The sequence below is a fragment of the Diaporthe citri genome, assembly GCF_014595645.1.
Source record: "Diaporthe citri strain NFHF-8-4 chromosome Unknown scaffold_10, whole genome shotgun sequence".
Taxonomy (NCBI): domain Eukaryota; kingdom Fungi; phylum Ascomycota; class Sordariomycetes; order Diaporthales; family Diaporthaceae; genus Diaporthe; species Diaporthe citri.
The window spans coordinates 276452-289622 of record NW_025064855.1 but is presented as its reverse complement, the minus strand read 5'-3'; the positions used below and the strand labels follow the sequence as shown (position 1 = coordinate 289622).

At 52.0% G+C, this 13171-nt stretch overlaps 3 protein-coding genes across 3 annotated transcripts; 1 reads left to right on the top strand and 2 right to left on the bottom strand.

The window, feature by feature from the left end:
* Window positions 1–2678: 2678 nt before the first annotated feature.
* Window positions 2679–4121, top strand: INS49_003303 (uncharacterized protein; the record flags this gene model as incomplete). Its single annotated transcript, XM_043164098.1, has 2 exons — window positions 2679–2742; window positions 2791–4121. The coding sequence occupies 2 exons, from the start codon at window positions 2679–2681 to the stop codon at window positions 4119–4121; spliced, it is 1395 nt and encodes a 464-aa protein (XP_043018863.1).
* A 660-nt stretch (window positions 4122–4781) lies between these two features.
* Window positions 4782–6518, bottom strand: INS49_003302 (uncharacterized protein; the record flags this gene model as incomplete). The annotated part of the gene is made up of 2 exons (XM_043164097.1): window positions 4782–5084; window positions 5151–6518. The coding sequence occupies 2 exons, from the start codon at window positions 6516–6518 to the stop codon at window positions 4782–4784; spliced, it is 1671 nt and encodes a 556-aa protein (XP_043018862.1).
* A 3897-nt stretch (window positions 6519–10415) lies between these two features.
* Window positions 10416–12032, bottom strand: INS49_003301 (uncharacterized protein; the record flags this gene model as incomplete). Its single annotated transcript, XM_043164096.1, has 1 exon — window positions 10416–12032. One exon carries the CDS (start codon window positions 12030–12032, stop codon window positions 10416–10418), a length of 1617 nt encoding a protein of 538 aa, XP_043018861.1.
* Window positions 12033–13171: the final 1139 nt, after the last annotated feature.

Here is a 13171-nt window from a genome sequence, read left to right as displayed (position 1 = left end):
ATTCTGCGGACATAGATGCGCTGCCCGACTGTGCTTTTGGCAATGCTTTGAGAAAATCAAATTAATGGCTTCGTACGTGTCAACAAGACAGATCAGCTGATCTGCTGCGCTCAGAAGGCCCCAACAGGTAGAAGCGACCGAGGATCTTCCGAATTTCTGGCGAAAACTCAAAAAAGGTGAGTCCAGACCTGGGCCGTCGCAGCAAACTTTGCCAAGTCGACTGTGCAGGATTTTGGCTCAGTGCTCCTGCCCAAGGGACCATGGGACGGGTCTGGGAGTCGGCACGCAGCCGCATCGTTTCAAATCTGCTACTTGTGCGAGTCCGAGGGAAATGACCAGGCGGTCGGGGGGGGGGGATGTCGTGCAGGGCCAGGTATCACGACGGGAGTGACTGGATCTACGCTTCGGCGAAGGTTGCTGTCATGCAGGGGCAAATCTACCAGACGTTCATGACGAAGCAGAGATTTATTCTCCGGAAGTCATTTACTCTCGAAGTTATTGCTAGCAGCGCGCGCGGTTGACAAGCATCCTGCGAGTATCTATCAGCTAGTCTATCTGGCATCACCATACCGCTGGTCGTGGGAAAGACAATGAATTTAGCAAATAACGGCTGCTTACACATCTATGCATATTGGAAACACATTGACTCTCAAACCCTCATGGAACGAGGCATACTACCTATTGCATAACACTTTGCGAGGCATATCATTGGCTCTGCTCCTCCGTCCATCTGATCGGCAACGAAGCCTCCCCGTGGCCAACTCCAGGAGGTTCCCCAGAGTCGCGTGAACCAGCATGCGTGAGTATAGCCTAACGACAAGCATAAACATGATGGTCCGGGTCTTCTTCGGGTGCGGACCCCATGCGGCTAGGGTTGCCCGATGTCCTCTCGCGGGTCGCCCTCCTTCGAGAAGGCTGGTTCTAGACGCCGCGAGACCACTGGCAGGCGCATTTAAGGCATTATTACAGGCGATGCTTCCGGCGACGAAATTGTACCCCAAAGAGATCAATTTTCTGAAGAGAGTGTCATGTATCATTAATAGCCACTGAAACAGAGCCACGTTCTGGAGCAGCATGGGAAATATAGAATCAGGAGTTGGACTTTGGGTCGGACGTGGTTTGGGTTTCCGCGCTGAACTGAGCCTTGCCTCAGCTTCGGTGCACGCGTAAAAGTAAGTTGAATTTACATGGTATGGGGGCTTATATGTCAGATATGCGGTACCCCAGACGATGAAACCGACAAGTTTAGGCGACTTTCAACCGACAGTCTTGTCAAAATGAGTGACCTGGATGAGCTACGAAAATGCCTGAGAGCAGTGAGACACATGAATGCACCTTCAACATTCTTTATTTCGGGCTACGTCGCTGAACCAGGGAAAACAACAACGAATTTATATATTGGTCAGTAAAGTCTAATGAAGACCGAAGTTGTGAACGGAAGAGTCAGCTATGCAGTACGGTGTCGTGAACTTGCATGACCTTGCAAAGAATCCTCTGGACTGCACCCGTAGGAAGACCACAGGAGAAATGTTGTTCCAGCCTGTACGGTCTCAAGGGGAACCTGTTAATTGACACTGAAGCACTCAATTCTCACAGTCATGCAGTATCATAATTACTCGGCTAGTAGCCCTGCTCCTCACACACAACGCATAGTTAGTCACTCATCGTCCAAAACTCCGAGTCGCTCTCTTCCACGTTGGATACGGTCACAAGTGCTTTTACTTCGGCTCGGAATAGGAGGCCACATATCTGAGTCTTTGGAGAATTTTCGGCTTTTTTTCAAGAGATGTCATGCCTTTTGGTGCTCGTATTTGTCTCTAGTGGTGGGTGCTCTATCGGCACTGAATTCATTCTATATAAAGTGTATCATGAGTTTGTTGATATAAGCAACAAGCCAGTTACTAGCATTTGTATTAAATTGTTCAATTATAAACCTAGATTATGGACTGGCATATTGGCTAGTAACAAATAGCCTGGGTGACGAAGATCTGCCGTTTATTATTACTTTGCTGTCTTGACTGACATTGAATAATTACTTGAGTTATTAAGCTCTTCAGATGCCTGAATACACGATCCAATCAAGTCCAGCCCCAACAGTAGTGTATCAATTTCGTCAGTACGTCCCTGTGCTCCCAAGGTCAAGAGCGTTGCCGGCCCGTTTTATGGACATCCATACTTTCAATGGTACTTTTGGTAAGAGGTCCCCAATTGGTCCAGATACACGAAGCTGGGTTGGTCCATGAGTTGTTTACATGACAGGGATGAAATTGATCCTGTAGTTCCATTTGTCAAAAATTAGATAGGGAGAGGAATTGGTCAAATTTCTCGAAAATCGGCATTCTCGTGCCCAAACACAGAATGGTCGCCAAGTTTGAAGCAACCCCGTTGCCGAAGCACGCCATTTGCTGGTCCAATTGGACGCGCAACGCCAGGAACGCTCATCTAAAACGACCATGTCTAGATCGACATGCCATTGCAAGCATCGATTGCGCAAGCTGTCACATCAAATACATTGACATGTCCCGTGAGCTCTTTCCCTTTCTCTTATCCCAAGTACCGTGTCTCCGGTTCACCCACGTGGCATTGACGCATTGTGCAGCCCCTCCCACTCGTCGATCTGCCTGACATTACTGGTCACGTGGCCTACGATTCTTGGTGTTGCTTGTACCGCGAAGATCATGTCAACTTCAGATAAGCAGGCCGCACAAGATGCGGCGCCGGCTGAGGGCACAGGGCTTCGAGGTAGGCAGTCCTAAGCACATCTATCCTCTTCACCTGCTGACTGGCCAGCCAAATGGTATCGCACCCCCTTCTACAATGCTACAATCCTTGGATTCTGCAGTCTGGCCGCCCCCGGCTTGTGGGGGGCTATGAACAGTCTGGGAGCTGGTGGCGGGCAAGCGCCGTACCTGGTCAACACCGCCAACGCGCTTACATTCTGTCTCATGATCGTTTCCTGCTGGCTCACCAGCTCACTCGTCAAATATGTCGGGATCAAAGGAGCACTTGTGGTCGGAACCGTTGGGTACGCACCCTACAGCGCCGGCTTATACCTCAACAACCGATATGGCGTGGAGTGGCTCGTCATCCTCGGCGCTGCCTCTTGCGGTATATCAGCAGGGATATTCTGGGCCTCAGAGGCCGCGATAGCGATTGCGTACCCTGAGCCGAGAAACCGCGGGCGCATGATCGCATACTGGATCACCTGGACCTGTGTCGGGCGCATCCTGGGCGGGGCTATCAACCTGGGCCTGAACGCGGACCGGAACACGGCGGGCCAGGTGTCGTACACGGTCTATCTGATTTTCGTCGCGCTCCAGGCCTCGGGGCCGTTCGTGGCCTTGCTTCTCAACCGGCCATCCAGAGTCCAGCGCTCGGACGGCAAACCGGTGGAGCTGTCTATTTACGACAACCCATGGCAGGAAATCAGGGCGACGACGCGGGCGTTCCTGAACAAGAAGTTTTTACTCCTGATCCTCTGGATCGGCCAGGGTGTATACTCGGAGGCTGTGTACTACACATACATTGCCCTCTGGTTCAGTGTACGAGCTCGTTCGTTGGGATCATTCCTCTCTGGGGTCGTCGCGATCATCTCCACCAATCTGCTGGGGTCCTGGTTGGATCAGAACCAAATCGCCATCAAGAAGAGAGCTCGGTGGGCATTTGCTGTCATCATGGTCACCCAAGGAGCCTGGTGGATCTGGCTTACCATCAACGTCACCGAGTACCGACGCACTGGACCGCTTTTCGACTGGGCTGATGCGGGCTTCGGAAGGGCTTTCGGTCCGTTCATATTCCTTGTCGCCGGATTCCAGCTCAACTACAACTTCGCCTTCTATCTCATTGGTCAAATCTCCGAAAGTCCACAGGAGACTATCCGTCTGGCTGCCCTCTTGCGTGGAACAGAGTCGGCGTGGCAAGCGCTAAGCTATGGCCTCAATGCGCTTCCGATCTTTGCGACGGTTGGAGGTACATACTTCAATTTTGGTATCTGGGCTCTTGCCTTATTGCCTGCGTGGCTGGTGGTAAGCAAGATTGGAGTTGAAGAACCGGGGAGCGAGAGTGGGGCTGTACAGGAGGAGCAAAGCCAGGACTGGATAGATGGGAAGACTAAAGTCTAAGATGCCATCTGAGCTCGCGTGAGGAGCCTGCTAATGACATGTGGCTTGGTTGGGTGTAAGATGTATTTTATACACAGACGACATTAGAGAATAGTCGTAGAAGAGAAAGATCTCGACCAATCATTGTCTCCAGGGTCATTGGCCATATGCATTTTCACTGACCAATAACCTAATGAACCTCATTCTGATTGCCAGGGAATCGGGACATTACTACTTCCGTGGTCTTCATACAAGACAGCCAAGACTTGACGAAGCACAGTTCTACAAGACCACTTCGGATATTGGAGAAGCTATCAATTTGACCACTACCTAGGTACGTATCGGTACAATCTGTTGTGCCTTCCGCATGCTACGCATGGTCCGGTCCTACTGAGTCACCCCACACAAAGAAACTTTTTTGATGTGAAAGGAAACAATGTGCCCAATCCGAGGTTGTGTTCCACACACAAGGGAAAGCAAACCGTGAAATGTGACATGTGAAGGAGGGACAACAGGTCAGTTTCCCGGCAGGTGATCTGCCGACTCAAGTTGCTCGCACATGCCCCCGGTCATGCCATCGCACACAACATAACAAACATGCAGCGCACCAGTCACGAGAAAAAAAAAGGACCACTCTTCAGAGTCTGAGGCCCCCCCCCCTGCTTACCACGCGTCAAATAGTCACTTGGCGCAGCCCATGTACTGGAAGCACTCCTTGAAGGAGCGGGTCTCGAGGGCGAACAGGCCGCCCTGGTCGAGCAGCTCGGCGGGCTGCCACAGCTCCGGGTCCATGCGGGTGAGCAGGCCCGGGTAGCTGGTCAGGCCCGCGGGCTCGGTGACGCCGAAGGGGTTGCGCAGCACGATGTACTGCCTGTCGCCGACGACGGCGTAGCCGCAGATGGAGTAGGCGTGGTTGGCGACGAGGTTGCTGCCGCGGTACATGTGGCCGGTGGCGTGGGTCCAGGCGCACATGGGGTTGATGGTCTGTTCATTCATGTGATCAGTATGGAAGAACGTCAGAGGGTGGGACAAAGCGGTGTGAGGTCTTACCTTGTTGTTCACGCAGTTCTGGCGGACGACGCCGAGCAGCTCGTTGGGGTTGTGGTTCTCGCAGCGGAAGTACTGCGGGTCGCGGCCGTTCATCTGCGCCATGGCCTTGATGGGGTCTCCGGAGTGGGTGCAGGTGATGTCCGGGTGGTGCTCGTTCCTGTTGCTGCTGCCCAGGATCCACTTGGCGAAGGCCTTCTCGTACAGCGAGGGCCAGATGTCGGTGCCGTCCGAGGCGCGCGCAAACACGGGCTCGTTGTTGGAGTTGGTGATGGGGATCTCGTAGTTGACCTCGACCGTCTCGGTCTTGTTGTTGTTGTTGCCGCCCTTGTCGTGGAAGCGGACGCGGAGGGTGTGGCGGCGCCGGTTGCCCTCGTTGTCGTCCTCCAGGCGCTCGTTGTGCGGGTGCACACGCGTGGCGCGGTTGATGGAGGCTGGGCTGGCCCAGAAGACGGAGAACATGGCGGCGATGAGCCAGCTGTTGGTGGACGCGCCCTGGGTCGGGTCGTCAAAGAAGTGCATGGGACGGCGCCTTCCGTCGCCGATGGAGAAGTTGGTCACATCGTTGACGAGGCGGCGATTGACGCTCTGGAAGAAGTAGTCGTACATGTCGCGCCACGATGCGTTGGGGGGAGACCACTCGTTCTCGTCACGGCCGGGCATGTTCTCGTCGTCCTTGCTGCGGATCCGGAATGGCGTCATGAACTCGTTCATGGTCCGCGTGAGCTCCCGGTTGGACACTTGACGGGCGACGCGGTTGCCATTGGCATTGGCCTGGATCACCAGGCGGATCTTTCCGTTCTGGATCCGAGCATGCTTGACTTGCACCTGGTTCAGATCCTTGAGACCAATCTGCTCCAGGTCCTGAAGACGCTGGACCCGAGACAAGTCGGGCGTCATGAGATCACGCTCGTTGAGAAGGTGGATGTCCTTCTCGGTGAGCTGTGAAGCAATGCGCTCCTTCTCGTTGAGCTGTAGGCCGGCGTAGAGCACAGACTTGTTCTTCAGGTCAAACAGCTCGTCGTAGTCGGTTTGTAGGACCTGAGATATCAGGGTCGACGCGTTGACCGAATTGCGGTCAATACGTCGGCCGAGCATTGCCTCGACAAGGGCATAGGGGTTGCAGCATCCGATCCTGACATTCTTTGGTTGCTGGTCAGGGCGAGGGCCACGGTCATCAAAGGTTGAGAGCATCATGTCGCTGCGGAGGTCTGGAAGGTCGTCGTAGTCAAGTGTCTCGGTGCGGTCAGAGTCGCTCCGCGCCTTCTCAGCCGTGCGGCCAAGGATGGCTTGAACAAGAGCATACGCGTCTACTGCGACGACGTTGCTGTCCTTCGGAGGCTCAGAGACGATGGAGCGCGCGTCACCCATGTTGCAAATATTATTGCTAGTTTTGGTACTGTGTGGGGGTTTCAAGAGTCTGAATAATGGAATGAGTGCAGACTTGTATTTCTGAGCCTGGCTAATGCAAGTCAAAAGTCAACACAGCAGAGTTTAAAGAGGGATGTGTGCTGTCTTTATATAGTAATCGAAACTGGCCTCCACAGGCCACGGTCTCATTCTACGCTCCGCTCATCAACAGTCCGACGTATGATTCACCACTCGATCAGAATGTACATGAGGAGGTAATGGGCCGATTCATGGGACCCAGGCCGTCTCCAGCAAGGTGCCCAAGCCCGGTGGACTAGATCCAAGACTTCGACCTTTTGCATGTGGACTCTCGATATCGGGCACGTATTCGTCTTCCCCTCTCTGCCACGTAAAACTCCCAACAAAGTCAATTCACGAGATCCAAAAAATCGATTCGTCCACGACACGATCTTGGCAACGTTGAGCTGCGCCTCGCTGTTTTGTCCCGCGCAGCACTTCCTCATCGGGGGCATTGTGGTATCCTGAAAAAGCATGGTGATACTTCGCGGCATTGGTTTCAATATGCACGGTTTAGCTCGACACTATATCGTAGAAGGCACTCGATGACGAGGCCGGCATTACAGACAACGCGCCTCGTTGCACAACTGGCCAGCAGCCCCTCTCTGGGCAACATCTCAGTGGTTGTACTGGAGCGTTCGTCCGAATCCTCAACTGCATGTATCACTGGTCGTTCGTATTCCGATGCTACAGACACATGGTGACTTGGACGTGGTGAACAGACACTAGGACTTGATATTGCAGAAAGCTTTGTTAGCTATGTAAGACGATGTCGACGGCCGGGTGAAGAAGGTCTTGGACCCTGAAGGTTCACATGAGAGGGGTCCCTTGTCACGGTCTTCCACATTTCACAATTAGGTTCTCGGCCATGCGATTTCCCCACAAAATCCTCTTCGGCTCGATGCGGGAAACATGGGTCAAGGGTGCGGCTCAAGCTTGAGCTCGAAAGGATGGTGGTAACGAAGAGCTGCCAAAGTACGGGAGCTAGGGGTATGATCGACAAGGCGGCGTTAGGGAAGGGCTTCACTGCTACGCCAATCAATCGAGATCTCCATGCAGTAGCTATCACCTATTGCTGCATGCTCTAAGCAGTGCCGTCCATCCCGTCTATGGACAGGACTGAACGAGTCAAGAATATGCCTACGCCGCTCAAGGAATCTAAACCTTGTTGCTGTTTAGTGGATGACTGAGGAGCAAATAACATCCACGAGAAGCAGGAGGCGGGAATGAAAGGACATGTCCAGCTCCACAGCTCTGCCCTCGAGGAACCTCCCCTAGCTCGGCAGGCCATGTTCTAGATCGACTGGAGTTGGGGACCATAGCTGTGTTAGACTTCGTTCCCCTCACACTTTCATGCGCCATGATTTGAAGGTTTGAGGCCGCCATTACTCAATTGGTTGCCATCGGATGTGTCTGAGCCCATATATCCGAAGCTCGTGCATCACCAACCATCGGAAACCAGAAAAGTGTCGACTGCGGTCAATGTTGACATGGCGATACGGCAAGTTCAGCGGGACAGCTGTCTGGTTGGATTCCGTGGGGAAGACCGGTCAGTTGGAGAACAGTAGCAATTCGTGCGCTGCAATGTGCTCAATCTCGCAGATGGCTAAATGGACATGCGTGAGCCTGCCACAACCGGCTTTCATTGAGTTCTCTGGTTGCTTCTTCGAGTAGGTGGCAGGCATGTACGATGTCAGGTCGTGGAATGAACGTAGCCATTCACAAACCAGTCTGGGCACCGACCGGTATCCGACCGGTGTTGCAGATGCAGATGCGTTGACTTTGCTGCCCGCCCCAAAGCTAAGACGGCGTCGACGATGTGATACGCCATGCATCGTTCGTACATGCGAGAACAACAGCGAATGCATGTCCATCAAGCTCCAGGACAGCTCTCCGCACGGGTTGTAGTCCGATCCAGAGGTGACGACTACGCAGCTCTTGTCACCATTGATATAGCTCGAGACTACTTTAGGCCATCCAAGACTCGAGCTGGAACCTTGATGGTGCAGCACGTGAAGCTTCGAGTGGGCTTGCTGGTTCCTTGACTAGTGCACGCCTTAGATCCTGAAATGCCAGATCCGAGCCAAACCGGACGCGAGGACGGATCTGATTAGGGGTACAGTACATCCCCCGGCCATACTCGGAGATGACCAAAAGGGATATGGGCTTCTGATCGAGTAAGGCGTTGTTGACGCTGTTCGAAATATCAAGCAATGAGGCACTTGCAATCCATCACGGGCAACGATTCTCCACATCACATGCCAGAGCTTACCACTGTCTGGCCATAATTCAGAACTCAACGGACGGCAATGCCTGGCAAGGACAAGGATCTCCACCGGTTCCGAAATCCAATTTCGATGCGCTGCCGTCCTGGGACAACACAAGATTGGTAACATTTTAAGGTCGTACCTGCTGTTGTTTCACAGCATGCACGCCGAGCTGCTTACACTCCTGGTTAATAATGTCGACTCCTCACTTCCCCTCGCTGACGTTACCATGCAGCTTCTGCAGCCGCAAACTCAATTTGTCTTTTCTTTCCGTGAACTTCACTTCGTGTCAGGCCACATTCAGGTGTTTCTCTTCGTTTTCACATGGATCGGGGATGGAATTGGGTTTAGACGTTGCAAGTCTGGGCGTCGGGCTAGATCGTCCTCTCACAATTCCGGGTCGATCGGATTTCTGTTTTGGGATTGGCACTGAACCAAGCTGTGCTGGACTACTGGGTACCTAGGTACTCTTGATACTCTTGAAGCCTTCGGGCATTGCTCTCGCCGAGTCTCTGAGACCCACAGCATGTATGTGCAGGCAGCCACTCGTATCCCGCTTCAGTCAACAGGTTCACGCGTTTTACCCTCAAGAGAACATGATTATCGTAACGTGATAGCTAGTGCGTCGATCCTTTCTTCCTGTTGGGGGTGACATGTTCGTCAGCTTCTATTGCACCGCAGCAGTACAGGCGAATTGGAAATTGGAATCGGATCATGCATCGCCCACCAATGATTGCACCACGGCACATCGCCGGTCGAGACATCTTCGCTGTAATATTCGTATATCATTCCGATCTCGCAAGGGTGCTATGGGGTATGAGGCAAGGCATAAAGCCACTTATACACCCGGGATTGCCGCTGAATCTTCGAAGTGGAAAAGGTCTGCGGTGTACTCGACGGCTTGGTTCTCGATGGTGACGTGATCGCAAACTCCTTCCCTGTTAAGCCTCTACTGAGTTTGTCTATAGAATTTAGCTATTTAATTACTCATCATTGTTCTCAGGATAGCTACTGCCGTTTTGGCAAGTCGCCCAAAGTGCACAGAGCGAAGTATGTGTTCCTTGGTAAGAGACTGTTTATGAGAAAAGCGGTTGCAGCCGTCTTGGCTCTTCCAAGCAACCAGGAGAAGGGAGATTCCCCAGTAGTATTCCATCAGCTACCACTTCAGGAAGATGTGATTTTAAAGGGTCAATACATTCTAACAAGGTAGTCCTAAATGCATAGACGTCAGCAAAACCAAGATGTAGAATCACCTCATGCACGGCATGAGGCATCTCTATAATCATATAGAAACTGAGAAGACCATGACCACTCTAAGGTGTGGTGGGATAGAGGAAATCTATGCCTCAATAGTTGATAAGAAGACCGACAAGAACTTGTCATGGGTCACTTCCCTGCACAGAGCATCCAAGATTCACTCCCAACATCAACCGTAGAATAACTATTACTCACGGGACTCAACTGGCGAGAATCAAGAGAGCTGTTATTGAAGGGCCACCGTCAGCGTTATGATGAAAATACCATGCCGCGATCCGGGCACCATCGTCTCGTAGCTCTTCGAAAACAATTGAAGCTATGGATCAGCATCTGCCATGTCCTGCTTGTACCTCTGGATACACCGGTCCTTGCTTTCCTTGAAATCGACATGCGGTGCAGGATAACCGAGTTTCTCAAACTCCTCCTTGCTCAGCCGGCTATGCGGGTCAAACACAGCCTTGCCCTTGACATCTTTCAGCTCCGGCACCCACCTCCTGATGTACTCCCCGTCAGGATCACACTTCTCCGCCTGCACGACGGGGTTGAACACCGTATAACTGGGCTCCCACCCCTGCGTGTTGTTGCTCAGGTCCCAGTCCACCAGCGTCTCGGCGAAGAACCTCTCGCCCCTCCTGTAGTCGATCAGCAGGTTGGTGCGTAGGTAGCTGCTCGTGTTCATCCGCAGCCGGTTGTGCATGTAGGCCTCCTCCCGCAGCTGCCTCATGCCCGCGTCGACAAACGGCATGCCGGTTTTGCCCTCGCACCACTTCTTCCACCCTTCCTCGTCGTCCTCCCACTGGACAAAGTCGAACTTGAGGTTGTGCGGGAGGTTCATCGCGTCGTGGGGCGTGATGGAGAGCATGTGCCTGTAGAACTCGCGGAATACGATCTCGCGTACCCAGCTTGATATCCCCACGTCTCCTGAGTCGAAGTCGTCCCCGTCGTTTGCTTCCGTTGCCGCCTTCAGTGCCTCGCGGACTGAGATGACGCCAGACGCGAAATAAGGGGAGAGCCGGCTGGAGTTGTCGGTGGCTGGCGTAGATCTGTTCGTCTTGTAGGTTTTGACCTTCTTTCCGAGAAAGTGTTGCAGACGCTTGATTCCGGCCTCATGGCCTGCTGGCCACAGCTTCCGGATACGATCCCTGTCGTTTGTTGACGCAAACTGCTTTGACTCCGGCAATGTAGGGATCTCAGAATTGAAGAGATCCTTCAAGTCTGTCTTGGCCTTTTTGTCATTCGCAGTCGGTGTATCAACTATGCTGGTGAGCTCTGAGTCGTTGGCCACCTCAGCCAGCCAGGCCTTGTGATAGGGCGTGAAGACCTTAATGGGACCGCCTGAGCCGGTCTTCAAGGTCTTCGGCTCTACCACTGTCTGATCGTGCCTCACATGGAGCGATGCTCCCAGTTCCCCGTCCGCCAGTTGATCGACAAAGTCAATGTCTCTTCTGAGCTCATCGACCTCGTATTCAATGTTTGCGAACACGTGGCTGACCTTCTGTTCCCGGAGGAATTCCAGGACCTTCTGGCCTTTTTCTCCCCTCTTCTCAGCGGTCAAAATCACCAATGGGATGTTCATACCATGCAGCTGTTCCTGAAGTATCCTTAGCGACTCCAACACGAAATCCGTTCTTGCCGGGCTGGTTCCGTGCCACTCGAGATCTTTTGGCGACCACAAGAAGCAGGTGAGAAGGTGTCCGGAGCCTTCCTTCGCCTTTCTGGACGCCTCAGATAGCGCCCGGTTGTCTTCAGCCCGGATGTCCTTGCTTCTGAACCAGTGCAAGACATTTGCGGCCTTTTGCTCGCTCTTCTGTTTGTTCACCTTCTCTACAAGCTCCTCCAATGGCGGGTGTGCGTCAATCTCCTTGGCGCGTTTGGTTGAAGGGTGCTTGAGCCCGTCTTCATGGGACATGGAGCGCTCGTGTCGTTTCGACATTGTTGATTTCGAACGACTGGTTGCCTGATTGATGCAGCTGAATGTTGTCTGGGACGAAGATGGGAGACTTTTCCGAAAACTTGAAGGCGTGGACCGTTGATATGATCTGAGTATGAGGTGCGTGACACGGTTTGTTTGGAGTTTTAATAATCGAACCTGAGGTTGAGACATGGGAAATTGAGTTTTGCTGCCAACAAATGAGAGTCACGTTCATTGTCAAGAAATGACATCTCTTCCGAGGGAGGAAGTCGACTTGAGGTACAAAGTCTATGACGCAACGGACGTGGAACCCGTTAACTACCCACCGCGGCTCTTGCATCCCGGCACATTCAAAGAATCGGACGCAGCTAGTGAGCGCCACGCAGTCTGTGCCAAGGGTGCGGCTCAACCTCAAATTTGACGATGCTATCATACCAATAGTTTGTATCGAAGGTCAAGGTAGCCCAGGAAGGTCTTAGTGAAAGTCGACTGTGTGTATCGAGGCAAGAGCCTGCGATAGAACATTCGGTGAAAAGTGACAGTCTTGATTTACTTCGATTTCAAGCCGATGTTTGGGAGGTGGCTTGAAAGCGTTGCTAAGGAAAGGCGTGATTTTACAGAATCATCCAGACGAGGAAACGCTGTAAACTGGCTTACAGCCAGAAAACCTGCAGAGACCGACCAAGCCTGTTTGACAAGGGCAGCAGCAGTGGACTTTGCTCACTGGAAACCTGGGAGCCCCGGGCGCATCTCCAGATTCACTGTCAGCTAAATTGAATTGCTCTCACTGGGATCTCACTGGACATTTGGAAGCACCTCCCTGCTCATCCATATACCCTCCCACACACTCCTCCTACATAATTTTGTCTTGGCAGCTTCTGTTAAGGCAATTACCTAGCATATACTAAATTTATTAATATTTATTTAATAATAGCTATTTGTAAATAGCATTATAATAATGGCTTTATTATTATTACCAAGGCTTTATATCCTTAGGATCTTAATAAATATAAAAGCTATATTTCTTGCTAACTTTAATAATTTTTAAATTATTTAATATAGTAAGCAGCATTATATTAAGTTTGCGTTTAGCTTATCGCTATTTAAAAAAGCTATGCTAATTAAAAAAAACCTTTTTATACTTATAATAACTTTAATGC